Raw genomic sequence first — 24,956 nt, 5'->3', positions numbered from 1 at the left:
CTGATGTAGCTAAGCATCTGAATAATGAGAGTAACAAATAAATACTTCAAACGTGGTAACCTCTGGCCTTTTGAGTCGCAGCTTTTTTCTTTTCAGCAAATTAGGTTAGTTATCACTCTGATGATTAATTCATCTGAACAGTTGCTTCAGTACCCATCGTCACGTACAGAGAAACAAATTCAGCTAGCCCTCGACTGCAATACCTTTCGCAAAGTTGTCGATTCAACTAGCTGAAGGCGATCAGCAGATCATCTGCTTCAACATTCCCCACACAGTCCAAAAGCCCACACTTAAATTAACAACGGCGCCCCAAAAGCAAAGGGGACAGCCTGCCAAGATGCCACAAAGACTCTGATTCGTCGAATGTGAACGACAGATGCTGCGCCGATCACCAGTTATCGTGTCCCGGGGGTGCGACGGGCACGTGTTGTTGTTGGTGCCGTGTGGGCCGGCGAAGCGCTCGGCTTCTGTCCGGAGGGGCGTAGGAACAGAAGCCGAAGTCCTGCTTCTTCGCTACCACTGGTCGATGGCAGCAGCTGTCGCAGATCAGCAGCGGCGGCTGTCAGACCATCAGTCATGCACGTCCGACCGGTGGGGGGCGATTTCGCTGCGTTTTGACGCGCCTGGGCTGCGACTTAATAACCCTCCCGGCCCAAACGCTTCGAGTTTGATGCAGGTTTCGCTTTTGCCCTTCTGCACCACCCGATATTCTCGCGCCCGCGCAACCGTCTTTCCCGACTTCCTAGTCCTCTCTCTCTTCTGTAGCTCGTGTGTGCGCATGTTTGTTTTCTGAAATCCTTTCTCTCGCTAGCTGGATCTGAACAGCCCGGCGTCTTCGCCTCGATTTGACTCTCATACTACCGGTTCCCATCATTACTATTCTTCGAGATACCCCAACCGTCCGAATCATTTACACGGCCTCCCCCTCTTCGACAGCCGGCCTGTCCTGTCCCAATAATCCAATAATCGGCCACTAGTCAACCATCAACACCATCCCGAAAGGAACCGCCAACAACCATCTCGAAAAGCAACAACCCTTCAAACCTCTCTCTCTCCACCTCTCCAACGAAAAAAGAAAAAAAAAGAAACCGAAAAGAAAAAAAAGAATGGCCTTCGAATTCCTCGCCCCGATCCTGACGCCGACGGCGCTCGCGACGGTGCAGCGCGACCCGTCGCTGCTGGGCATCCTGCTGGCGGTGCTGTTCGGCCTGGGGCTGCAGGTCGCCCTCGCCGTCTTCATCCACTACCGGACCGAAAAGGACAACGGGACGTGGAAGGGCTGGGGCATCCCCTTCTGGCCCAAGAAGAAGGCTAAGAAGCAGGGCTTCAGGAAGCTCGGCGGGAAATGAAGAGGAAATGGGGCGCGGTTGGTTAGAAGACGGACGGTGGGTGGTGGGTGGGAAATGGGGATTGGGATTGGGATTGGGGGCTTCGCGGAATTGGTTGAAGAAAGTCTCAGAGAGGATGGATGGAGACCTAGGTAGTAGCTTGCAATGCTGTTGTAAAGTAACGGAATATGCTTAAATTTTCGAGAATGCGACCACGGACATTGTTCCAAGAACTCGGCATAATACACAACACCGTTCCAGGCTTAGATCTGGTATGACACACGGAACACGCAACAGCAACGTTGTTCCAAACTAAGCATAGACGAGGCCTGGTATAGTACAGTACACGACACGCAAGAATTAAGTGGACACCAGTTCCTCCAATTCGTTCGTCAATGTATTCTGAGAAGCCAAACCATACAATTTAACCACCGGATATCAAGACTAATGCTGCCTCATATCCGCATCATGCCACACCCAGTGCCCATTACCACATTCCGCTCGAGGTATCATAAACAGTTCACCGCTTATTTGGCCTTGGCAAGGCCGACGGCGTCGTTGCCCAGGTCGTAGACCGAGTACCACTTGCGCAGGAAGGCATCTCCCAGGATGGCAAGAGGGCCGGTAGGCTCGGGGAAGTCCATACCCATGAAGGCAGAGATGCAGGAGCCCTGGACCTCGAGGATGTAATCGTACGAAGTGATGGTGAAGTTGTGGCCGGTGAGGGTGAAGGTGAGGTCGGGCAGACCGTCACGCTTGTCGCACTCGACCGTGTACTGGCCGTTGAAGCTCTTCTTGGCACCAATCTCCTTGTTCCTGCGGGCTGTTAGTCGTGTGCGAGTCGTGAGATAAACGGGCAACTTACAGGAGCTCGGCAAGAGTGGAGGGAAGAGCAATCAGGGAGGTGCCGGTGTCGAGAATGGCACCGGTGTTGTCGAGCTCGGCGGTCTGATCACCGAAGGTGATGGAATCGAGGTCAACCTCCCAGTAGGCCTTACGCCTCAACGGGATCTTGGTGAGCTTGCCGGAGTAGTGGTCCTTGTCGACACCACCAAAGGTGGCGACGGACTCGGAACCCTCATCATTGGTGTCGCTCAGGTAAAAGGCGAAGACGGGCTCGTCGAGAAGGCCCTGCTCGATCGCGTTGTAAAAGGGAGGGACGATGTGGTTCACGGAGATGGTGTCGTAACCAAGACCCAAAATACCGTCGAAGCGGCCGAAGGCAAAGGCCAGACCAGGCTCCGAGGTAGCCTCGGCAAAGTCTTGGTCCTTGATAGTCAAATCACCGATGGTGAAGACGTCGTTGGACACGAAGCCGCTGAGGCTGCCGGAGCCATAGCGGATCTCAAAGGTGCTGCCGTTCTTGCTGTATGTGGACGAGGAGCTCGAGTCGTACTTGGTGTGGAGGTAGCAGGCGATGGAGCCACACTCAGACGACGGCACCCACAGGTTAGAGCTGCCAGTGTCGAGGATGACCTTGAAGTTCTGCGGGGGAGTGCCGAGCGACACCTCGGAGAAGTCTGCCGGCGGATGACTGTCAGCTCACATCAGGCACAAGCGAGATGACGACGCAGCGACATCGGATGCACGGTGGACTTACACTGAGCGTTCAGGAAGTTGGTGATGGGAACGGGGTGCTCCGAGTCAGCTTCGATGGGCTGAGTCCTGAAGATGTCCTCGACGGTGTTGACCTGCGGGCGCGAGCCCATGTACTTCTGGCTGAGAGCCTTGACGTGGTCGCCGATGTTGGCGTGCTCCTGCACATTGTGAGCTCCAGCACGCGTGGGACGAGATGGGGAGATGAAAGACGCACCAGCTGCTCGGCCAGAGGCACCTTCTTGAGCTTCATCTTGTGGACGCCGGCCTGGGCGGAGCCGAGCATGGCGCCGGCGGCGAGGAGCATGGAGCCCTTCATGATTGCGGTGATGAAGCTACAGCTGCTCTGATAATGGATGGGCGGGCCCGGATGGAGTGAACTGATGGCGAGGGGATGGGAGGTTGAGGGAGCTTGTCTGGGGAACGGGAGCTGCCTGCAGTTGTACCTGGGCCGGCGCCTTCCTTCGTCATCTGAGCCGATTAGCCTGGTGCGGAATAACGCTAGCCGGTTCCGGACTAGTAAAACTGATAAGAGTGGCTGGGGAAGCGCGCTGGGCCGTGGGCTGTCCACGAGACCGCCGCGCGCGTCATCCGTCCGTGCGCATAGCTCTCTTCATTTCGCAATCCATCGTTATTATTTTATCTACAGTCTATCGACTAGAATACCCGAAAGCGCCCCGTCGCGAAGGAAGCGTAACGCCGTGTCCATGCTGAATTCCGCCTTGTCTCGCCGCCCCTGTCCTCGTCACGTCCTACCGCGGTTTCGTCTCAGCTCTGCCCCAATTATCTTCGCAGCTAGATCTTGGCTCTCAGCGTCAGTCCTGTCCGCGCAACCCTCGCCACGACCAACGTCAAGCTGCCGCACACGAGGACCGTGCCTCCCCACATCTGCGCGTGCAGGTAACTGCCATTGGCGTCCGAGATGAGCGCGCCCGCGAGCGGCGGCCCCGTCAGCGCTGCGAAGGACACGATCGAGAAGGCCATGCCCATCCGCGTTCCCGTCTTCTTGAGGTCTGGCGTCAGGCTGCTGAGCACCGACGGGAAGAGACCCTGCACGCCCGACGACGTCAGGCCGATGACTATCGTAAACGGATACAGCCCCGCCGTCGATTTCACGCCCGACCACGCGAAGAGCATGATGCCCGTCGCAAAGGCGAATGGTATTATCAAGTTCAAGGGCCCGGTAACCCGGTCGCTAACGAAGGGTGGGATGATGCGCGAAATGTAGCCAACGCCGTTGAGGATGAGCAGCAGATTGAGCGAGTCCGTGTACGGCAATCCGATGACATCTCGGCTAAAAGCGCTGATCTGGTCTCCCGCATGAGTCACTGCTGCCGTAAAGCCCAGAGGCTATCGAAACTTACATAGTAGAAGACGAAATACAACGCCCAAAAGTTGAGAAACATGCCGAGGCAGAAGAGACAGTAGGTGAGCTCCTTGAATGCCGACAAGTCCACTAGAGGCCCCGACGGCCGCGGAGGAAGACGGACCTTGAACAGTGCAATCGTCACGGCCGAGGTTGCGAGGGAAACGAATCCGAGGACGCGGATAGTCCAGCCGAAGCCGACCTGGGGCAGCAGCTGTCTGACCATGGACGGGTAGATGAGCCCACCCGTGGCCGACCCGGAGGCCGTCAGCCCGATAGCGAGGGCTCGGTTCTTGGAGAAGTAGGTAGCGACGAGGGCCACGGTGGGGCAGAACATGAGGCCGTTGCCGAGGCCGGTGCAGACGCCCTGGGCCAGGAAGAGCTGCCAGTACTGAGTGCACAGCGACGTCATGAAGATTCCCAGCAAGCTCAGGAAGACGCCGAGGATGTAGACGCGGCGGAACAGACCGGCGTCGGTTGCACGGCCGGCAACGGTGCCGATGAAGAAGAGGAGCCAAACCTGGATGGTCCCGATCCAGGAGATTTGCGAGCTGGGAACGCCCAGCGTGGAGGTGTAGTAGGTCTGGAAGGCACCGAAGGAATTGATGTATCCCCAGGTGTTCATGATGCAGATGTGACCCATGAGCACCTGTGTCCAGGCGAGCAGACCGCCGTCGGGAGGAGGGCCGGGATCCCGGATCGAGGCGGCAGACCTGGCCGTCACGACCTTGGAGAGGACCCTCTTGGCGGCGGCGGCGGTCGTGGTGTCCTTGGTCTCATCGTCGAGGGCGGTGGCTACACGTTCGATAGCAATCTCCTCTGGATCGCGGTCAGTGGCCTCGGTCTCGTGCGGCGGCAGCGATCGAGGAGTAAGTACCCCGCTGCCGAACTCTTTCTCAGAGTAGTCGTCCTTGGAGTCGTACACCATGGCGGGCTCGAGTTCACGAAGAGAGGACAGCGGCAGCAGCAGGCCCAGGACATTTAAACGGGTCGGGCCACCATGAGCCGAGGGGAGTCATCAGGGCCGAAGGGAGTAATTGGTGCCCCTAGCGTCTCGCAGGGCGTGGAGCTTGTCAAAAGCTGCAGCGGTGGAGAAAGCACTGCGTCTTCTGGTGCCGTAATCCGATTGCGGAGGCGAGCGATCCAGAAGCCTTATTCCCGCGTCCATTGGACCATGATGCTCGCATCTCGGCGGGAGCAGCAGCCCTGCCGGCGGATGCAGCGCAGGGATCGAGGCAAAACTGTGAGCGGTTGATGCGAGCAGCAAGTGTCCCCGAGCAAGAAGCGCCCCACTGCGGCGTCGTTACAAATTCGCGGGTGGCGGAAGAAGGGCGTGATGATTTTTCAGCACCTCAGGCCTCAAGGCGCAGTGTGCGTGACGACAGGCCGCGGCTAAGCGCTCCCGTCGGTCGGCACCAAGCCACGCTTCGGCCAACTTTCCTCCAGCCCGAACGTCCGGAAGAATTTCATCGTCGCTGTGATGTCGCCCGCTGCTGCTCAGATGCTCAAGCGCCCTGCCGCCGCCGCGGGCCAGGCCGGCATCCTCTATCCATTCAAGGTAGGTTGTCGAGGCTCGTGATGCGTCCCGTCTGCCTGGCCTGACGTTAGAACAGGGTCTCTGGTATTTCTGCACCCACCCGTACCTGTGGCCGCTGCTGAAAGGCCGTCTGCTGCCGTGCTTCCTGCTGTCTGTCTTTGTGCTTGCGAACCTCTTCATCTGGACCTACCTGCCGCAGGTCGCCTTCCTGTACATCTTCCACAGGGCTGGCGCCTGGGTCAACGGCACCTTTCTGGTGCTCGGTGAGGGCGCTGCCATTGTCGCCATCCTCTTCGAGGCCTTCTTCGTCGATGAGACCCAGGTGGACATCTTCGACGCGGTACGTCAAATTTTTATAGTCCCCCACCGGGGCCGATGGTGTGCTCGCGCTTGGGGACGAGCCCCGCCGGAATCGGCCTGCACCTCTCATCCATGTCCATGCATATGCTGTACTCCAATATATGTAGCTGACCGCGCCCGCAGGTGCTCGTCGCCAAAGGCTACGACGACCTGGTCACCACCCGTCGTCAAGTGGCTCCAGATGGCGAGAACCCGGTCAAGCGTCTAGGCCCTCGCGACCGCCATGCCGTCTATGCGCCTTTCAACCTGCGGCAGATAGTCGAGTTCATCCTGCTGCTACCGCTCAACATTATTCCTGTCGTCGGGGTCCCTCTTTTCATCTTCCTCACTGGTTACAGGGCCGGTCCTTTGCAGCACTGGAGGTACTTCAAGTTCCTCGACTTTGACAAGAAGACGAGGAACCGCTACATCAAGGAGTGGAGGTGGAAATACACGTGGTACGTGTAGCCTATCATCTATAAGCCTCACCTAAACTGACACGCGCAGGTTCGGCACGTCAGCGCTAATGCTGCAGCTCGTTCCCGTTCTGAGCATGTTCTTCCTCCTGACCACCACCGTCGGCTCGGCCCTTCTGGTGGTGCATATGGAAGAGAAGGGCAACCCGGTCGAGGACGACGACGGTCCAGACTACATCGACAACCCGCCGCGCCAAAGTTACGGGACCTTGGCCTAGTATCACCCAATTTCACAGTGGTAATATCCTCACGGCAAATAACCCAAATTCACATTCGACAAATCAACGAATGATTAACGAGCAGAACCTGAACTTTTTTGTTTTTGGCGACCATCCCGAATTCACGGTTCGACGAATGAACGAGCAGAACCTATACTTTTTCATAGCGTAAAATACTATCCGTCGAGCCCCACCATCTTCAATGACTCGACCCACAATTTCTGCTCCTTCTCCTCGTCAAAAGCCCACGTCTCGTAGCCCCTGTCGGATAATGTGTACTCGGCCTTGACGGGACCGCTTTCCGAACACTGTTCCAGGTACTTGGCCCCCTTTCCCTCAAATTCCTTTCCAACAGCGGCCAGAACCTGGGTTGCCGCACCCTGGGCCGCGCTCACAGTCCCCCTCATGAGTTCTCGATTGCTCGCCCACTGCTCCCTGAGTTTGGAGTCGATGTGGACCTGGAGCCCCGTCGCTATGCCGCCCGGGTGCAGACTGAGGGCGTGGATTCCGTCGGACCCGTACCGGCGATCGATTTCGTTGGCCATGTAAATGTTTGCCGTCTTGCTCTGGGCGTACCCCTTGTTCGGGGTGTAGCCGTTCTCCAGATTGATGTCGTCGAATTGGATCCCTCCGCCACGGTGGCCCATGGACGAGACCATGACGACGCGGGAATTGAAGGAAGAGGAGGAGCCGGCGAGTAGGGCGTCCTTGAGCAGGTTGAACAGCAGGAAATGGCCGAGGTGGTTGGTGGCGAATTGGGACTCGAAACCGTCGACGGTCTTGGCGTAGGGCGGCATCATGATGCCGGCGTTGCAGACCAGCACGTTCAGCGTCTTGCTCCTGGACAGGAACTCGCTGGCACAGCGGCGCACACTCTCGAGGGAATCCAGCTCCAACTGCAGCAACTCGACGCGGCCGGGCTCCAGGATGCCGGACAGGGCGTCCTGGCCCTTCTTGATGCTTCGAGCGGTGCAGAAGACGCGGGCACCGGTGGCGGACAGGGCACGGGCTGTTTCGATGCCGAGACCCGAGGAGCATCCGGTCACGAGCATGACCTTGTCTTTCAGCTGGCCCTCGAGACCGTCGTCCCGGATGATGTCGAGAGCGGTGGGACGGGCATCGCCAGGGCCGTGGGGGGCGGCGAAGGCTGTGGCGTAGCGCGACGAGGCCATGACGAGTAGTGTAGGTGGATTTGCACATGTACGTAGCAAGCGGCGGCCGGTCTATTTATCTAATGCGGGGCTGGACTACGATGATTACTCCGCCAAGCGGATTAGGTTTGGAGAGGTCGATGGAGGCGTGGAAGAGCTGCCGCTGTTTCAAGCCTAGCGCCGACGACGGGCTGACCGAGACGGCGAGTCCCTTCTTTGTCCGTCATGCTGCTCCATTGACACACTTTTGCGGAAGCTCCGCGCACGGGCCGCCGCGAGCGCAACCGCATCCGCCTCAGCCCTGTCGCGGCCATGGACCTCCTGTCCCCTTCACCTCTACCTGCAAAACTTCCCGCCCGGCCCATTACACTCGCCTCGTCCAACCGGCAACGCGCCTTCTGCTACAGTTGTGTGCCGCTCTGGCTTTTCAGCCCAATTGAAGCGCCGCGTCAGCCCCGGCAACATCCACGTGTTACTTACAACTCAAACTACAATGCCACGGTGATCTTGGTTGATCCAGTCTTGGCTCTCTCGCCGAAATGCCACCCCTTGCGTCGACCCGCGGCGATTACGCCTCCGTACCCCAAGCCGAACCCGCCGTCGAGCTGCAGGACCTGAACCGACCCCATCATGACCGCCCTCTGGCCCGGTATCGTCCTCTCGCCTTCTGTCACCGTCTTGGGAGCCGACTGACGCGACCAAAGGAGAGGCCATCCCCCGCCCGCACGCTCCGGTGCGAGTGCCGACTCCAGCGCGCTAGATGCGTCTGAAGTGGTCGAAGCGAAGCGCCACTCGGCCGACACGTTCAGCAACTTGTCGGTAGATGACGACGAGCCAACCGACGGTGAGAAGCTGTCCCTCCGCAAGGTTCCGGACCGCCTCCCGTGGAGCGCTTCCCTGATCGCCATCGTCGAGCTCTGCGAGCGCTTCGCCTATTATGGTTTGTCCGGCCCGTTCCAAAACTACATGGCCAACAAATACCACGATCCCAGCGGTCTTCCGGGAGCCATGTACGTGCGCCGTGAAAGTTGCCGGATTCCAGCTGACACGCCGGCAGCGGCCTTGGCCAGCACGGCGCCACTTTGACCAGCAGCTTCTTCCAGTTCTGGTGCTACCTCACCCCCATTTTCGGCGCCGTTGTGGCCGACCAGTACTTGGGGAAATACTGGACGATCGTGTATTTCTCTGTAGTGTACATGTCTGGCATTGTAATCCTCTTCCTGACCTCCCTACCATCCTCGATCGAGGCCGGCTACGCTTACCCCGGCCTGCTCGTCGCCATCCTCGTCATCGGTCTCGGCACTGGTGGCATCAAGAGCAATGTGTCGCCGCTGATTGCCGAGCAGTACGAGGAGACGAGGCAAAGGATAAAGATCCTGCCCTCTGGGGAGCGCGTAATCGTCGATCCGGCTCTCACCATTCAACGCATCTACATGGTCTTTTACATGTGCATTAACATCGGCTCTCTGTCCGCCATAGCAACCAGCACCATGGAGCTCCGCATCGGCTTCTGGGCTGCCTATCTGCTGCCACTGTGCATGTTCGTCGTTGGTTTTGTGCTCATAGTAGTCGGGAAGAACAGATACGTCATCAAACCTCCCTCTGGATCCGTCGTAGCGAACAGTTTCAAAGCTTTGTACATTGCCATCGTGAACCAGGGCGACCTCGACGCCGCCAAGCCGTCTATCCAGCGCAGCTACGCGATCCAGCGCACGATCCAATGGGACGACGCCTTTGTTGACGAGCTGAAGCGTGCTCTGCTTGCCTGCAAGGTCTTTTGCTTCTACCCCATCTACTGGGCTGCCTTCGGACAGATGTCGAACAACTTCATCTCGCAGGGTAGGTGACCGTCCGTGAAAGTAAAAAGAAAAAATAACGCTGACTGTCAAAAAAAAAAAAGCCGGCCAAATGCAGCTGCACGGCATCCCCAACGACATCATGCAAAATATCGACCCTTTGGCCGTCATCTGCCTCATCCCGCTCCTGGACCGCTACGCCTACCCCTTCCTCCGCCGCCGCGGCTTCGCGCTGCAGCCCATCACGCGCATCACCTTCGGCTTCGTCTTCGTCGCCATGGCCATGGCCTACGCCGCGTTCCTCCAGCACCTCATCTACGCCAGCGAACCCTGCTTCGACGCCCCCTCTGCCTGCGCCGCCGCGCTGCGGGCCGATGGTAGTTACGAGCCCAACCGCGTGCACGTGGCGCTGCAGACGCCGGCGTACCTCGTCATGGCCTTGTCGGAGATTTTGGCCAGCGTCACGGGCTTGGAGTACGCGTTTACGAAGGCGCCTGCTAGCATGAAGAGTTTTATCATGGCGCTGTTCTTGCTGACGACGGCGTTGGGGGCGGTTATTGGGGGCTTGATCTCGCCGTTTGCGAGGGATCCGTTGCTCGTGGGGTTGTATGGGGGGTTGGCGGTGGCGTGTGCGGTTACTGCGGGTGTGTTTTGGGGGATTTTTAGGAGGTATGATGGGGTGGAGGATGGGGTTTCTGGGGTGAAGGATGGGGAGGAATGAGGTGGCGTGGTTTGATGATGGTGCGATGACGGGGAAAGAAAAGAGGGTTACAGGGCGAGAAGAAACGGACAATAATACTAGATTATATGGGGAGCGCAAGCTATCTGGGTGACAATTTACACCTTTCAACCTTCCAGTTGTGTCCTGGAAATTGATTCAACTTAACATCCTTCTGTACTTTGCTAAGAATTTACGCAATGTGAGTGCTTTTCTAATCGATTGACTGCAATTGGATCCCAATCCTCACATCTATGGACGCCTTGAATCCAATAACCCCCAAAATTCAAATCTTCTCTTGCTCATAGTCGCTCCAGACGTCAGTCAAGAGTCACACGCTCATACCAAATGCACGGAGATGGTTCCAGAAGCCAAAGACCAAGCGGCCGCTTAGAACGACGCAATCCGGAAACACCCGATCCAAGACGGACGTATGCATCTCGGAAGGGTTTGGGGTATTGGTGTACCGCATCGAAGGGGGCTCTGAGGCGATGCTGGTAGATGGCAAGGTTCAGGGATGGGAGAAAACTGCCAATATTCAGCCCATTAGTACCTTCCTCTTAGAACTCTGAAGTTGGCCGGGACGCGGTACTAACCTACGAAAACTAGAAATTTTCCAGTATCTTCTAGACACCAAAGATAAGGTTCGTCAGCAATTGAGTTGTGCTCGAGATTCTCGAAGTAAGTCTGTATCTCAACGATGACAGTAGGCATCTCTAACATGCGGGTCTGGAAGGTGACGCTTATCTCTTTAGTGGGCATCGACGGCAACCTTTTATCGTACAATATCATAGCTTGCAGAAAATAAACAAGACGAATTTCACCGGTCAGTACGAGTCAGCTACGGTTATCTCTTCGCAGGGGATCTTACTTTCCCTACCGGCCCCTTAGGCCTGCTGGTGGGCGATAATGGCGGCAGGGAGTTATCTACACCCACCATGGCCCACATCTTGATATCTTCGTAATATTGGAAACCCGCATTCATGCCCGGCCGTTGACTCGGCTGCCACCGGAACGAGGATGCAATGTTTTTCGCACAAGATACTGGTAATGGTAGGTAGGAGCTTTGACATTGCACCGTGGGCCCACAGATATGCAGCCTGCGTGAAACTACATTGCGCGTCATTTATCAAGCACCGTTTGGCATGCAGATATTTGACGGATACGGATGCAATTGGAGAGCTGCGTTTCGAAACTGTGGGTCAAGGTCACGGTGCAACAGTTCAGAGAACCATTCGCTTGGTATATGTAGCGGCGCTGTGGGCAGTAGATGGCTTGACTCAACAGTTTTTCTTTGGGGCAAAGCGGCAGACGGGGAAGATGGGTAGATATCAGGTCGTGCGTAAGCGCCTTCATTGACTCGACCGCGCATTTTGTGGGAACACCTCCATCAACGAATCGGGCGGGGCGGGCCGCCGGATGCAGCAGCCTAACCATGGCCGTGACGACTGAAAAGATCGCACCACACTGGATCGAACTCTTCAGGGAAATATCCCTTGTCGTTCGCAACATCGAAAAGTGTTGCTGCTCGTAATACTACCAACGTAATCACCAGTCCAGTTCTACAATTGCTAGTATTCACCCGTAGTCACACTTACTGCCGCTACTATTAATAGAGATAGTCGTTTCGGTTTCATGAGTTAATATTCCGAGATACTCGGGAAATGTTTGTGAGTTAATCGTGAAATCGAGTTATATTATAATTAGCTGAAGAGAGCGCAAACTTAATAGCGGCTATTAAAGTTGCTAGAGTCTAAAAAAATAATACAAGAATTTCAGACCAGAAAAAGCATGACGCCGCACTGATTCCAGTCTGGTCAATGGCTTTAATATTGTCTAACAAAGAAGAAAGAACGGTATACCTCTTCCTTAGTGTTTTTTATTATTTTTTTGAACTTGTTTGAAAAGTATAAGAAATATGTAGAACTTTTATTGAATTACGGTCAGAGTACCAGATTTCAGATAAGCAAGCAGCATTTAGTTAACGTTTTCTCTCCCCCTGCTGTTTTATAAATATCTAAGTACCCCCCGCCTCATCTGATGTACGTACAGACGGGAATTCCACCCTAATGTTAGCGTGGATTTGTTTTCTACGTACTAGGCGCCTATCTAAACTTGCGATTTGTAACTATCGATCCCACATTTAGTTCTAATACTATGTGTCTGAGGTGAGCTGCAAGGTGGAGCAGATAGCGCACGAATCGTCAGATATGCTATGCATTGCAGCGCAAGTCAATACGGGATACGCGTACGCGGCTGCATAACCGAGGAGATGGAAGTGGGTGGAAGCGGGCAAGAATTGACCAATGACCGGTACATGACTTGGGTGCTGAGTAGATTCAGGCCTCAAGCTCTCTGATAAGCGGACCGGCGGATTGGCTGGTCGCAGGTCCCGCTCCACCGAGCGCGCAGCCGTCTCCACCACGGCGTCTGTTTTATTGCTGCTCACGGCTGGACTGAGTCGTTGCCGTGTGTCTGACCGGGAAGGCGGGTGGCGCTGCTTGGTCCCGGCTTTACCGCCAGCCGCCCCGCGATGCCGAGACGTGGAGGCAAAGGCTTGACCGGGCTTGGTCTCTCAAATGCCCCACTCCCCAGCCAAGCCCGCGCGTCATTCCCCGGGCTCCCCACGCCCCCGGTCTTGTGCACACACGACGCGTCGAATTATTGACTCATCTAGGCAAAATCTCCATCTCGGTGCAAAATGTCTAGCTTAGTTCGCGGCACAATTTCGAGGTTCAACTTTGCCGAACCGAAAAAAAAGAGTGTCGGTGTCTGGTTGGCCACACACCGCTAGAGGTGCAGGGTGCCGCAAAGTAAAACTAGTCAACGTTGAAAAAGAACCGCCGACCCGCTACTGCTGACATCCTTGACGTGCTGCTGCTTAACTCCGCACCCACCCCTCGCTCTTATTAAAAAGCCGGCTCCTCGCAGCTGGCCGGCACGTTCGGAGCACGCGAACTCATCTTCCCTCGGAGAGCTCCAGAATGTCTGCCCCCGACAGACTCGACGAGGTCGAAAAGGCCTACGAAGTCCAGATCGAAAGCAACAATGCCGGTGGAGGTAGTGGCCAACAGCTGGCAGCGGTCGACCCGGCCGCTGAGAAGAGGGTGGTTCGGAAATTGGACTACCACGTCGTCCCATTGCTCATGGCTCTCTGTAAGTGCCAGCCTCTCGTACGTCACAGCGTAGTAACGTCAGACTGACCGGGATCAGATCTCCTCGCCTTCCTGGACCGCTCCAACATCGGGTACACACATCTCTAGCCACGTGGGCGCGGCATGACCATATAAGCTGACCGCGTATGAAACTTAGAAACGCCAAGATCGCAGGCATGGAAGAGGACCTCGAGCTCGACGGCGATCGCTACGACTGGCTGCTGACCATCTTCTACATTTCCTACATCGTCTTCGAGTTCCAGGCCATCATGTGGAAGATCGTGCCGCCGCACAGGTGGGCCGCCATCTGCGTTTTCGGCTGGTAAGCCCTCCTGCTCCTCCTCCCCCTCCCCCCCCAGAACCAACCACACACTCATACTCCCCCCAGGGGTCTCGTCGCCACAGTCCAAGCCGCGACGCACAACTGGCAAGGCATGATGGCCCTGCGCTTCCTGATGGGCGTCTTCGAAGCCGGCTACGGGCCGGGCATCCCGTACCTCCTCTCCTTCTTCTACCTACGTCACGAGGTGGGCTCGCGGCAGGGCATTTTTCTTTCCGCCGCGCCGCTCGCCAACACCTTCGCGGGCGCGCTGGCGTACGGCATCACGGCCGCCAAGGACGCTGCCATCGCGCGGTGGCGCCTGCTCTTCCTCGTCGAGGGCGCGCCGACGCTGGTCATGGCGGGCGTGGCGTGGTGGTTCCTGCCGGACGCACCGGAGAAAGCAAGGTTTCTGGATGAGGACGAGAAGAGGATCGCGAAGGCGAGGGCGGTGCGGCAGACGGGCCAGGACGCGGAGGCGAGGATAGGCGGGGTTGAATGGAAGGACGTCGTCGCGGCGCTGATGGATGCGAAGTGCTGGTTCACTGCCGTAAGTAGTCGTCGTCCTCCCCTCCCCCCAATGCTCCCCCAGCGATGCTAACCACCCACAGCTAATGTACTTCTCCTGCAACGTCTCCTTCGCCTCCCTCCCCGTCTTCCTCCCCACCATCCTCAAAGAAATGGGCTTCACCGCCATCAACGCCCAAGGCCTAACCGCACCCCCCTACTTCCTCTCCTTCCTCCTCACCATCGCCACCACCGTCCTCGCCGACCGCACCCAGCAACGCGCCTACACCATCGCGACCCTCACCCTCATCGGCGGCACCGGCTACGTCCTGCTGGCCGCCTGCACGTCCGTCGCCGCGCGCTACGCCGGCGTCTTCCTCGCGGCCGCAGGCGTGTTTCCGGCGATCGCGAACATCCTGCCCTGGGTGAGCAATAACCAGGGCAGCGACACGCGGCGCGGGATCGGGTTCGTGATTCTGAACGTCGTGGGCCAGTGCGGGCCGTTGCTCGGGACGAGGCTGTACCCGGCGGGCGAGGGGCCGAGGTATGTCAAGGGGCAGGCGGTGTGTGCGGCGTTTATGTTTTTTACGACGTTTTTGGTTGTTGCGTTGAGGGTGCTGTTGGCGTGGGAGAATGGGCGGTTGGATCGGAAGTACGGGACGGTTGAGGAGCAGAGGGCGAGGAGGGAGGCGGGGGATGTGGTGGGGGGGAAGGACGGGCAGGAGGAGGGCGTTGGGGAGGAGAATTACGGGCCTATGTTTAGGTATGTGTTGTAAGGGGGGGATGTGTGGACAAGTGAATGGATGTGAATGAATAGCAGTAGTTCACGAATGAAAGGGTATATTGCTACACACTCTATTTTCTCCAAGACCAATGCAATGAAAATCTATAGTTCGTCGTGCGGAGCGGGGCGGCCGCTGTCCTTGAGCAGGTCGACGCCATGCTTCTTGCGCCACTTGTCCCACAGCTCGAAAAAGTCCTTCTCCATGGCCTTGTCCATCTGGTCGGGCAGCACGACGACGTACTCGATGTGCAGCTCTCCAAACGCCAGCTCGTCGGCCTCGGGATCCCAGATGGGCATGCCCTCGCCCTTGACGACGTCGACCTGACCGGGCTGGATGACCTTACCGCGCGGACGGCCGAGGCGCACCGTGTGGCCGTCGAGGTGGGTGAGATTGCGGTGCCAGTCGCCCATCCAGGCCTCGCGCAGGCTGAGGACCTCGCGCCAGAACAGGTCCTTGCCCTTGCGGCGGAAGAACTGGCCGTCTGCGCGCGACAGCTGGTCGTCGTAGCCGTCTTGGTGGAGTTGTGCGTCGCGCTCCTGCAGCTGGACGATCAGGTCGCCGGCCACCCAGTCGGGGCTCTCGTCGGCCTCGTTCTCGAAGTTGATGCGCACGCCGCGCGGCATGCCGCGCTCGACGTGTAGCGTGTGCGTCTCCGTCTCCTTGACGACGCGCGCGCCGCCGCAGACCTTGCACTTGTGGCGGATCGTCTTGCCCTTGCCGCCACACGCATCACAGGGACCTTGGACCTGCTGGAAGATGCCCGGGGCCAGCATGTGCTTCTGGATGCGCATGCCGCGGCCGTTGCACACGGGGCACACGTCGACCTCGCCGTCCTCGGAGCCGGTGCCCTCGCAGGCGTCGCAGATGGCCTGCTTCTCGATGCTGAACGTCTTCTCGGCGCCCGTGTAGAAGTCGCGCAGCGGCACGTTGAGCACGACCTCGGTGTTGGGCCCGCGCCGCTCGCCTTGCTGGCGGAAGTGGCCGCTGCCGCCGAAGAAGCGCGAGAAGAGGTCGAAGGGGTCGTGGTGGTGGCCGCCGCCGCCGCCGCCCTGCTTGTGCTTCTGCACCCCGTCGTGCCCGTACTGGTCGTAGATCTTGCGCAGCTCCGGGTCGATCAGCGCCTCGTACGCCTCGGCCACGGCCACGAACCGCTCCTGCGCGTCCTTGTCATCGCTGCCCTGCACGTCAGCCGGTGGTCCTGCTTGGGGAGTGCCGCGAAGTGACGTACGGGTTCTTGTCCGGGTGGTACTTTTTGCTCAATGTGCGATATGCCTTTTTGATCTCACGGTCCGACGCGTTCTTCTCCAGGCCCAGGAGCTAGGTGGATGTCAGCATCTGCAGCTCAGATAGCGGCAATGGTTGTACCTTGTAGTAGTCCTCGGCGCACAGCACGAGCAGCGGCAGCGCGCAGAGGATCAGCAGCGTGCTGAAGAACAGCATGTTGTGTTGTGAGGAAACGAAAGAAGTTGAGACTTTCTGCGGTGCCGGGATGGCAGGCACTACATGAGTCCGGCCAGCGATTCAATGGCACACAAGGAGCGAGCGGCAATCGACAGGTGGATTAGTGAGCTCACTGGAGCTGTCGACCGAATCAGAAGAAGTGTGCCAGTTGGCCTCAACCTCTTATCGATACCGGCTGAACCTCGCCGGAACTTCGCCTCAACTCCGTTATCATTCAGCAATTCCAAGCACATCACTCTTATCCTTCAACACAACAACGTGACATTTGACTAAGCAACTCTACAGAACGACATTCTACAATCACCTGCGCGCCTCCTTGACCCTCACCAACAACGGACCCTTCTCCCACAATGCAAACACCTTCTGGTCGAACCAGTTTCCGGTCTTGTCCTCGAGCAGCTCGAGGTCGTAATTGAAGAGCGTCTTCGCCAGGATGGTGCGCATCTCGGCGTACGCGAGGCTGCGAGAGTGTCAGTCAGCTACGAAGAGAATGGGTAAAAAAAAAAAAAGCTGCAGGGAGACTACTCACTTCTTGCCGAGACAGTTCCTCGGCCCGTTGGAGAAGGGCATCAGCACCGACTTCCTGTCCTTGGCGAACCGCGGGTCGTCTCCGATCCACCTCTCGGGAATGTACGACTCGGGGTCGGTGAAGTTCTGCGGGCTGTGGTACGTCGCGTACTGAGACACGTACACGGCAGTCTGCGACACAGCGTTAGCACACTCGTCCGTGGACCTACTCCTCCCGGGTATATCTTACGTCTCCCGGCACGTAGTGGCCGCCGACATTGTCGCCACCTTCCGGAACCTTGCGCGGGAAGCCCGTCGGGACCGGCGGGTAGAAGCGCATGCCCTCGGTGAGAGCGGCGATGAGGTACGGCAGCTGGCCCACGCGCTCGAAGGTGATCTCATCCGAGCTCTCAAACGCGCCGCGAATCTCAGCGACCAGCTTCTTCATCGTCTCCGGGTTCTTCAGCAGGCACATGGTGGTGCCGCTGAGCATCGTGGCCGTCGTCTCGCTGCCGGCGATGAGGAAGAGCTCCGAGTTGGTCTGGATCTCGGGCCGGCTCAGCGCCTTCGTTTCCGGCTGCTTCTCGATGGCCGTGATGATGTCGGGCCGGTCCGTCTCGGTCGCGAGCCGCTTGTCGACCTTGGCGGCCGTGAACTTGTGGAAGATGACGTTGCCCTGCACCTTGCCCTGGCGCGTCAGGCTGTCCCACGCGAAGTAGGCCTTCTGCACCGCCGGCCAGTAGTGCAGCGCCTTGCGCCGGTTGCTCGCCCGCAGCGACGCGAAGACGCCGCTCACCAACGCGTGGTAGTCGTCCGTCTCCAGGCACCCGAACGACTCGCCGAACGTCAGGTCGCCGATGATGTCGAACGTCGTGAAGTTGTAGTACCGCACCAGATCCACGTCCACGCCCGCCCGCGCCTTCTCGCCGAACCGCTGCATCAGCATGCCGATGTACCGCTGGATCAGCGGCTCCTGCTCCCGCAGCGCCTTGTCCGAAAAGGCGTGCGAGAAGACGCGCCGCATGCGCGAGTGGTCCTCGCGGCCCGCGCCGAGCATCGAGTACGTCCCGTTGACCGGCTTGTTGTACCAGTCGCGGTCCTTGCCGAACTCGGGCTTCTTGGCGCCGCGGAAGCCGTAGATGTCGTTCCACGCCGTGTCGCCCGAGATGAAGGACAGCTCGTTGGGCGCGATGCGGACCACGTCGCCGTATTTCTTGTGGGCGTCCGAGATGGTCTGGTTGATGGTGCCGTGGCTGAGGTCCAGCGCGTACGGGATCCGGCTGGCTGCGTACAGCTTCGGTCCAGGGTACTTGCTCAGTGGGTGGAAGTAGACGTTGTAGATGGCCACGCCCAGGGCATACACGATTGCCTGGCACACACACCGTAAGTTTGAGCTTCTCTTTGTTATCTTCTCGGCATCAGCACACTCACCGTCACGACCGCCCCGCCCAGCAGAGCTGGGATGTTGGTGGGGGTGAGAAGATGTGATTGTGATGCGAAGTCCATGGCGAAGCTCTCAGAGTCCGGGGTGATGATGGGAGCAAAAAAAGAGAGCAGCAGCAGCTGGCAGCTGGCAGATTATATGATTTATGAAGGGAGTGATAAGCTGACGGGTGACGGGGTTCTACGGCTGCGCTAGAAGCACGCCAGTGGCCAGCGGCGCGGGTAGTGCTTAGGCTTGAGGTGTAGCGTGTGAGCCACTCCGAGGACGCCCACTTGCCTTTTACAGGAGCGCGGTTAAAATGGTTCCGGTTGAACTGAGCCATGATAATGAGCAACACGGAGCGGTATATATAAAGTCGACAACTACCCCCCGGCGATCACATATGGCGGGGAGGGCAGCGCCACTTGGGGATCCATGCGACGGGCATAGCCTCGGGCGAGGTAAGTCGAATAGGCAAGCTTCACGGCCGAAGAGGGAGGGGGGCTTCGGTCTTTCCGTTCGGTCGGGCTCTAAACTCGGTCGGGTTATTCGGCCTGCGCGCGATCATGTGGGCTTAGAACAGCCAGAAGGTGAGTGGTCGTTGTAGTTCAGGGTGCGTGTGTAGCGGCAAAAACAGGGAAACGCCTTAGCGCGCTACCGCCGCTCCTCCACTACCCATTCGGGAACCCCTTTGACCTCATCAGTCATCCATCTATTCTTGGGGTCTGCTTAGAGTCTAGTCGACGTTCCTGGCCCGTCGCACAAAGTTTTGAGCCACAATGTTACACGCCTCTGGTTAAAGGGATCAACAAGCCAATCACAAATCCTCCGCAATGACCAGCATCGCAGTCTTGAAACCCAATTGCTGACATCCGTCCGCTTCTCGCCCGCCCTTCCCGTCTCGGTCCGCGGAGTCTCCGCTTACCGTCTTGGTGTAGTTTCTTGGCTTATATCCGAGTCCGAGCCACAAGGCTTCTTTTTGCCCGCATCGCTGTCAGAACTGTAGCCGCGCCTTCGGGCGAAAATGACGTGTGCGCTTCGGAAATAAGAAGATTGCGACATGGATTGAGAATCCTTGTACTGCAGCTCAACGTCTTTTTTTCGTTCCTTCCTCTCTTGGCCAATATTTGGGCATTGAGAGCTCCGTATCGTATCGTATCGCACATCGTGAATCTCAGGCCACTTATCTCAAAGACATCGACGATGCCAAAAACCTGACGGACATGCTGGGAGAGAGAGAGCCCAATACAAGGGTGGTGAGAAACAATGTCCCGGTCGTCTCACTTCTAGCCACCTCACGTAAGCCCCAGCCGTGAGCGCCATCATTGGTCGAATCAATTATTCAACCGCATTTGGCATTTGCTCGTCCAAGTGAAACAAGCTTTTTTCTAGAACTAACACTTCGGACGAAAAAAGAATTGCCATACTCTACGTATAATCTCTCGGTCAACGCCTAAAGGGTATTTGTTTAATATTCAGCCTCGGCATTCCATCAGGCTCCACTTCATGCCAGCACCCAGCTCCACAGCCCCCCTCGGCATCTTGATCACTAACTTCGGCAGCGTGTTCGGCATGTTTGGGCCGAGCTTGTTTACATTGATGGTTGCGCCCAAGAAATATTTAAGACTTCGGCCTGACTCATGTACTTATGGAAAACCACAACTCGCGCGCTTAAATGGGTTAAGATTTTCGTATCAACATACGTCAGCCTAGATTTTGATGAAAGATGACAGCGCTTGAGAGTGTAGGTTTTGATGAGAGGGTAAGATGCAGTCCGGGCGAGTAGTAGTCAAAGTCTTCTAAATACGATAGGTTTTTGTTTATTGTGTCGAACTGAGACGTCCGTTCGAAACAAAGGATGAAAATTTTCATTACCATAGCAAAAATATTCTACACTATACTGCATAAGTGAACTCCGGGTTCTCCTTATCCGTAAGGTCGAGCCACCTGGAAAAAAAAAGGTCAGCACAGTCATATCACGAACGGCCAAAGAATTGCCAACTCACTCTTGATTCTCAAGCTTCACATATCCCGGCGCCGCTCTAGTCTCCGCCTTCTTCTTATTCTGGTTCTTGCAGTACCAGTAGATAAACAGCAGATCGAGCAGCGCAATGCCGTAGCAGACCAAGATGGTAATCTCAGCCGGCAGGTAGTTGTCTCCGCGGAACGTCTGCGGGCCGATGATGTTGCCCACGCAGTAGCCGATCAGGTACAGCGCCGCCACCGTCGTCTTCTTGGTGTAGCCGGCGACGTTTGTGGAGATCAGCGAGAGGAGGGCGACGAACGGCGTGGCCGTGGCCTGCGTCAGGTAGTAGCCGATCAGCCGGCCGACGTTCATGCTCTCGGGAAGCCAGATGATGAGAGCCACGCCCAGGATGCCGAGGAGGAGGCCGGAAGTGGAGACCAGGATGCGACAGCCGTACTTGTCGCCGATGTAGCCGCAGACGACGAGCGTGATGATCTCAACGGCACCGCCGGGAGTGCCGTACAGCAGGGATTGCTCGGAAGTGTAGCCGAAGGATTGGATGAGAAGGGAGAAGAAGTTGGTGACGCCGCCTGCACGATCGATATCAGAGTAGATTCTCGTGGACTTTGTAGCAGCAACTTACCATTCGGGATATCGGCGATCAAGGCGTACCAAAAGAACGCCCACACCATGGGGTCCATCAAGGCTTCTTTGACCTGGTAAAACTTCCAATGCTTGTTGCCGATGCCTTGCTGGTTGACACGAATGCGCTCGAGGGCCAACAGGCGCTCTTCTTTCGTCAACCAGCGGCAGTTCAGCTGGCTGTCGGGCATGACGAAAAGGAAGACGATGCCGACTACGGCAGTGAGGAGACCTGTGACGAGGAAGACAATCTTCCAGGGCGCTATGGAGGATCCGTGGATGGCGGTCCCGCGAGCGATGCCGTAGGCGACCAGGCCACCGACAATCTACAAAGAGTCAGCGTCGAGAGTGCCAAGGGCGGCATCGAATGCCGTACCTGCGCCACGCCATTGAAGCTGAACCAAATGCCGGTTCTCAATCCCTGCTCCTTTTTGGTGTACCACTGGCTGGTAAACAAAGCAAATCCTGGAATACCGAGTCAGCCACAATTGCACGTTGCGGAGGCGTACGGCCGGCTTACCAGGCGTCACAGCGGCTTCAAAGAGGCCGAGAAAGAAGCGGACAGCTACAGCGCCGCTGAAGTTCTCGACGGTTGCGAAAAGAGCCAAGACGGTGCCCCACATGATGACATTGAAAGCAGAGTACTTCCCCAGGGGAAAGTACTGGAGGAGACGGTTGGTGGGCCACTCCCAGGCAAGGTAGCCGAAGTAGAACCTAAACTCGTAAGCATGCAGGCGGGCAGGATGTGGCTGCGTTCAGCCTTACATGGACCCCAGCCAGCTGTACTGATCCGACGTGATGCCAATGCCGCCCTCCGATTGGGGCTTTTTCAGCCCCATGACGGAAGCGTAGCTAATGCACGTCTTATCCAGGAAGTTCAGGCCGTACACTATGCAGAGAAGCTTATAGGAATGTCAGCACCTTAACTTTCTCTCGCGAGAGCTTAACGTACCGGCATCAAATGCCAGTCGATTTTGCGCAGCAGGCGGGCGTTTGTCGCCTCGTCGATTTCCAGAACCTGGCCCTGGTACTCGGCGAAGGCCTTCATGGCGGCATCGGCATCGTGGCTGTGCTCGACAATCTTCTCCGAGATGCCGGCGGCGGTGACGCTGCCGCTGCGGATGGCATCCTCGGAGACGCCGGGGATGGGCTCCTTCTCGACGTCGGGCTGCTTGGACAGGTCGGACATGGTCGCGGGCAGGTGGTCTGCCGGGGAGCTAGCTGGTGGCGTCGGGGTTTAAAGCATGAGCGGGTGGTGGCCAAGAGCTGATAAGGCTGGGTGGTCAGTCTTGTCGATAGACAAGCATTGTGCCACTCGGCGATAAGAGATGCCACCCGTCTTGTGGCTTGCCAACTGAGTAATGGCAACTGCGCGGCATCAGGGCTTGGCGGGCTGGGTCCATCCCACGCTTGGGGTGCGATCGGCCGGGCGGCGAGACTTGGGTTGATACGGCATGGGATGAAATGGACCGTTGCCGTGCGGGGAAACGGCCCATGCCCGCCCCCAGCCGATAAGGGAAGGTGTCATGCACCACCATCGAGCCTCCTCACGCGTCCCCTCCAGATCTCGACCCGCTGATCGACTTCATTCGTCACCATCGGCAGACCACATACCCGCTCGAATCATGGTCCTTCGGAACCGCCTTCGGACAGCCGAGAGCCTGGTCTTCGGGGCCCGCGCTGAATCGGTTGTTTAGACACAAATACGCGAATGCATTGCAATATTAACTAACATCATGAAGAGAGTAGTAGTACATACATTAGGTTGCTATAAACAACCGCCGATCCAAAGACAAGATGCAACATCCAATGCGCTCACACAACCACATTCACAAACAAGGTTCCCTCGCCGAATCCTCTCCGACATTCCACAGCATCCATCGACTACTGCTCACCAAGTCTGGCCAACCATCTCCCACTGTCGCCAAAGTGCGACCTGGAACTCGATACAACCTTCCTCCGAACTCCTAGGGGCATCATGTTGGACGTGCATCCCAGCCTGAATTTCAGGAGGCTCGAGCTTTCCGTCGTCCGCCTCAGACAGCAGCCGTGGCGATGCAGTATGCAGCGGGTCCGGATCGTACACGACCTGGTAAGTGCCATCCTTCCACCGCGCGTGGCCGAACCCGTAGCCCATGATCTTAGCATACGCCGCCAACCACCTCGCCGTCCGCAAGTGCGACTGTACGAAGTAGCCGTCGGCCGCGAGGTCCATGCAGCGCAGGCCGTGGAGCACCACCAGCGCAATCTCCAAGTCCGGCGACGACACCACCGCGTCGCGCTTGAGCGCCGCCAGCTGGCCCCAATAGCTGCCGTCGAGACAGTGGTCCTCGACGACGTGCCGGACGCGCTCGACGGCGTCGAACTGCTCCAGGTAGCCGCGCTCGCAGACGAGGTTGCCCAGGAGGGGGAAGTTCCACGGCACGAGGAGCTCCAGCTTCCGCAGGCAGGGGATCGACTTGAGGTCCTGGAACACTCCCGTCACCGTCTTGTCGTAGCGGTGTTGGGCATAGGTGACGCGCTGCTGCTGCTGCTGCTGCTTCTTGTGATCGAGTCCGTACATGGGCATCCGCATCCCGCGTTTGGCGACGATCTGTTCGAAGACCTTCCAGCCGCCGAGCGACGATATGCACCGGTCGTCGGTGTCGCGCATCGGGATCTGCACCGTGACGTGCCGCAGACACTGAAAGTGCTGCGCCCCGATGGTGTGCATCCACGCGCCAAGCATCGCGAAGCCGTTCGAGTTGCTGAAGCGGAAGTTCTGCTCCCCGTAGAACAGCTCCGCCACCTCTCCGTGCACCTTCTTGCACAGCCGCATGAGCGCCACGACCTTGCGGAATGCGGCGTACTTCCGGAACGTGTTCCTGATCGGCATTGCGGCGTCGAGAGTGGGGTCGAAAATGTTGTCTCGGAATTCTGCGCGGCAGGGCCATGTCCCTGGGCCCCAGAGTTCGAAGAAGCCGCCCGGTGCCTGCAGGCCGAGGTGTTTGTAGATCATGAGCCGGATCTCGGTCGGCAGGTCGTCCGTGAAGCTCAAAGTCTGCTTCTGCTTTGGGAACTCCCGCGCGTATTTGCGTTCGCCATACAGTTTGCGGAATTTCTCGTACGGCTTCAGGTCCTCTTGGGTATATATCGTGGATGGCCAGGGCTTGGGTGCGACGTTGTTCGCCTTTGACCTCTTGCTTTCTTGAGCAGAGCGTGGGGTCGAGAGCTGGCGACCATCCTTCCGAGCCTGGAGTTCACGTCCGTGTCTGCGTGTCATATCTGGCTGAGGTATTGTATCTGGGGTGCCTTTTCTTAGAGTGGTATATGTGTGACCGTGAAGTCCTGATTGCGGAAGAAACGTGAAGATTTTGATTTTAAAAGGCAAGCCTCGAGAATTCGAAGTATATATAGCGAAAATTGAAGGTAATCAGTAGCTGGGTCCAGTCAAAAGTACTACTGACTACATGCCGCTGTGCTGGTCGGAAGTCTACGTGTTAAAGAGGGCAGTCATTCAGGGAAGCAAAGACAAATATCGAAGAAAGACACGTCATGAAAAACTTTTCTTTTGCCTCTCTCGTGGAAAACGAACTACGGGACTGCTCGATTTGTGTAAGTTGTTGGCTAAGTGGATACAACGAACCGTGGCACGCATCCTTGGAACCATGTAATCTTTTGGGTGCT

General features: G+C 57.4%; 11 protein-coding genes across 11 annotated transcripts; 4 read left to right on the top strand and 7 right to left on the bottom strand.

The window, feature by feature from the left end:
* Window positions 1-1,106: 1,106 nt before the first annotated feature.
* LTHEOB_2114 (uncharacterized protein) lies at window positions 1,107-1,349 on the top strand (the record flags this gene model as incomplete). Its single annotated transcript, XM_035510891.1, has 1 exon — window positions 1,107-1,349. One exon carries the CDS (start codon window positions 1,107-1,109, stop codon window positions 1,347-1,349), a length of 243 nt encoding a protein of 80 aa, XP_035365054.1.
* Window positions 1,350-1,855: 506 nt separating this feature from the next.
* LTHEOB_2113 (Aspartic endopeptidase pep2) lies at window positions 1,856-3,243 on the bottom strand (the record flags this gene model as incomplete). The annotated part of the gene is made up of 4 exons (XM_035510890.1): window positions 1,856-2,144; window positions 2,194-2,848; window positions 2,929-3,085; window positions 3,142-3,243. 4 exons carry the CDS (start codon window positions 3,241-3,243, stop codon window positions 1,856-1,858), a joined length of 1,203 nt encoding a protein of 400 aa, XP_035365053.1.
* Window positions 3,244-3,719: 476 nt separating this feature from the next.
* On the bottom strand, window positions 3,720-5,218 carry LTHEOB_2112 (MFS transporter; the record flags this gene model as incomplete). The annotated part of the gene is made up of 2 exons (XM_035510889.1): window positions 3,720-4,232; window positions 4,289-5,218. 2 exons carry the CDS (start codon window positions 5,216-5,218, stop codon window positions 3,720-3,722), a joined length of 1,443 nt encoding a protein of 480 aa, XP_035365052.1.
* A 552-nt stretch (window positions 5,219-5,770) lies between these two features.
* On the top strand, window positions 5,771-6,860 carry LTHEOB_2111 (Regulator of rDNA transcription protein 8; the record flags this gene model as incomplete). Its single annotated transcript, XM_035510888.1, has 4 exons — window positions 5,771-5,848; window positions 5,904-6,167; window positions 6,311-6,624; window positions 6,674-6,860. 4 exons carry the CDS (start codon window positions 5,771-5,773, stop codon window positions 6,858-6,860), a joined length of 843 nt encoding a protein of 280 aa, XP_035365051.1.
* A 176-nt stretch (window positions 6,861-7,036) lies between these two features.
* LTHEOB_2110 (Short-chain dehydrogenase protein) lies at window positions 7,037-8,032 on the bottom strand (the record flags this gene model as incomplete). The annotated part of the gene is made up of 1 exon (XM_035510887.1): window positions 7,037-8,032. One exon carries the CDS (start codon window positions 8,030-8,032, stop codon window positions 7,037-7,039), a length of 996 nt encoding a protein of 331 aa, XP_035365050.1.
* A 518-nt stretch (window positions 8,033-8,550) lies between these two features.
* LTHEOB_2109 (Peptide transporter Ptr2-a protein) lies at window positions 8,551-10,528 on the top strand (the record flags this gene model as incomplete). The annotated part of the gene is made up of 4 exons (XM_035510885.1): window positions 8,551-8,660; window positions 8,716-9,021; window positions 9,069-9,850; window positions 9,912-10,528. 4 exons carry the CDS (start codon window positions 8,551-8,553, stop codon window positions 10,526-10,528), a joined length of 1,815 nt encoding a protein of 604 aa, XP_035365049.1.
* A 2,981-nt stretch (window positions 10,529-13,509) lies between these two features.
* LTHEOB_2108 (MFS transporter) lies at window positions 13,510-15,282 on the top strand (the record flags this gene model as incomplete). The annotated part of the gene is made up of 5 exons (XM_035510884.1): window positions 13,510-13,681; window positions 13,739-13,772; window positions 13,838-14,002; window positions 14,069-14,549; window positions 14,611-15,282. The coding sequence occupies 5 exons, from the start codon at window positions 13,510-13,512 to the stop codon at window positions 15,280-15,282; spliced, it is 1,524 nt and encodes a 507-aa protein (XP_035365048.1).
* Window positions 15,283-15,392: 110 nt separating this feature from the next.
* On the bottom strand, window positions 15,393-16,731 carry LTHEOB_2107 (uncharacterized protein; the record flags this gene model as incomplete). Its single annotated transcript, XM_035510883.1, has 3 exons — window positions 15,393-16,464; window positions 16,520-16,608; window positions 16,657-16,731. 3 exons carry the CDS (start codon window positions 16,729-16,731, stop codon window positions 15,393-15,395), a joined length of 1,236 nt encoding a protein of 411 aa, XP_035365047.1.
* Window positions 16,732-17,052: 321 nt separating this feature from the next.
* LTHEOB_2106 (Cytochrome p450) lies at window positions 17,053-18,765 on the bottom strand (the record flags this gene model as incomplete). The annotated part of the gene is made up of 4 exons (XM_035510882.1): window positions 17,053-17,212; window positions 17,282-17,451; window positions 17,510-18,628; window positions 18,691-18,765. The coding sequence occupies 4 exons, from the start codon at window positions 18,763-18,765 to the stop codon at window positions 17,053-17,055; spliced, it is 1,524 nt and encodes a 507-aa protein (XP_035365046.1).
* A 1,812-nt stretch (window positions 18,766-20,577) lies between these two features.
* LTHEOB_2105 (MFS allantoate transporter) lies at window positions 20,578-22,479 on the bottom strand (the record flags this gene model as incomplete). The annotated part of the gene is made up of 7 exons (XM_035510881.1): window positions 20,578-20,629; window positions 20,689-21,238; window positions 21,292-21,616; window positions 21,667-21,755; window positions 21,811-22,004; window positions 22,056-22,192; window positions 22,243-22,479. 7 exons carry the CDS (start codon window positions 22,477-22,479, stop codon window positions 20,578-20,580), a joined length of 1,584 nt encoding a protein of 527 aa, XP_035365045.1.
* Window positions 22,480-23,181: 702 nt separating this feature from the next.
* On the bottom strand, window positions 23,182-24,552 carry LTHEOB_2104 (uncharacterized protein; the record flags this gene model as incomplete). Its single annotated transcript, XM_035510880.1, has 1 exon — window positions 23,182-24,552. One exon carries the CDS (start codon window positions 24,550-24,552, stop codon window positions 23,182-23,184), a length of 1,371 nt encoding a protein of 456 aa, XP_035365044.1.
* Between the last annotated feature and the right edge of the window lie 404 nt (window positions 24,553-24,956).

Source organism: Lasiodiplodia theobromae (genome assembly GCF_012971845.1).
Source record: "Lasiodiplodia theobromae strain AM2As chromosome Unknown scaffold_5, whole genome shotgun sequence".
In the NCBI taxonomy this organism is placed as follows: domain Eukaryota; kingdom Fungi; phylum Ascomycota; class Dothideomycetes; order Botryosphaeriales; family Botryosphaeriaceae; genus Lasiodiplodia; species Lasiodiplodia theobromae.
Note: the sequence above shows the minus strand (reverse complement) of the source record. Positions and strands in the feature narration are given on the sequence as shown.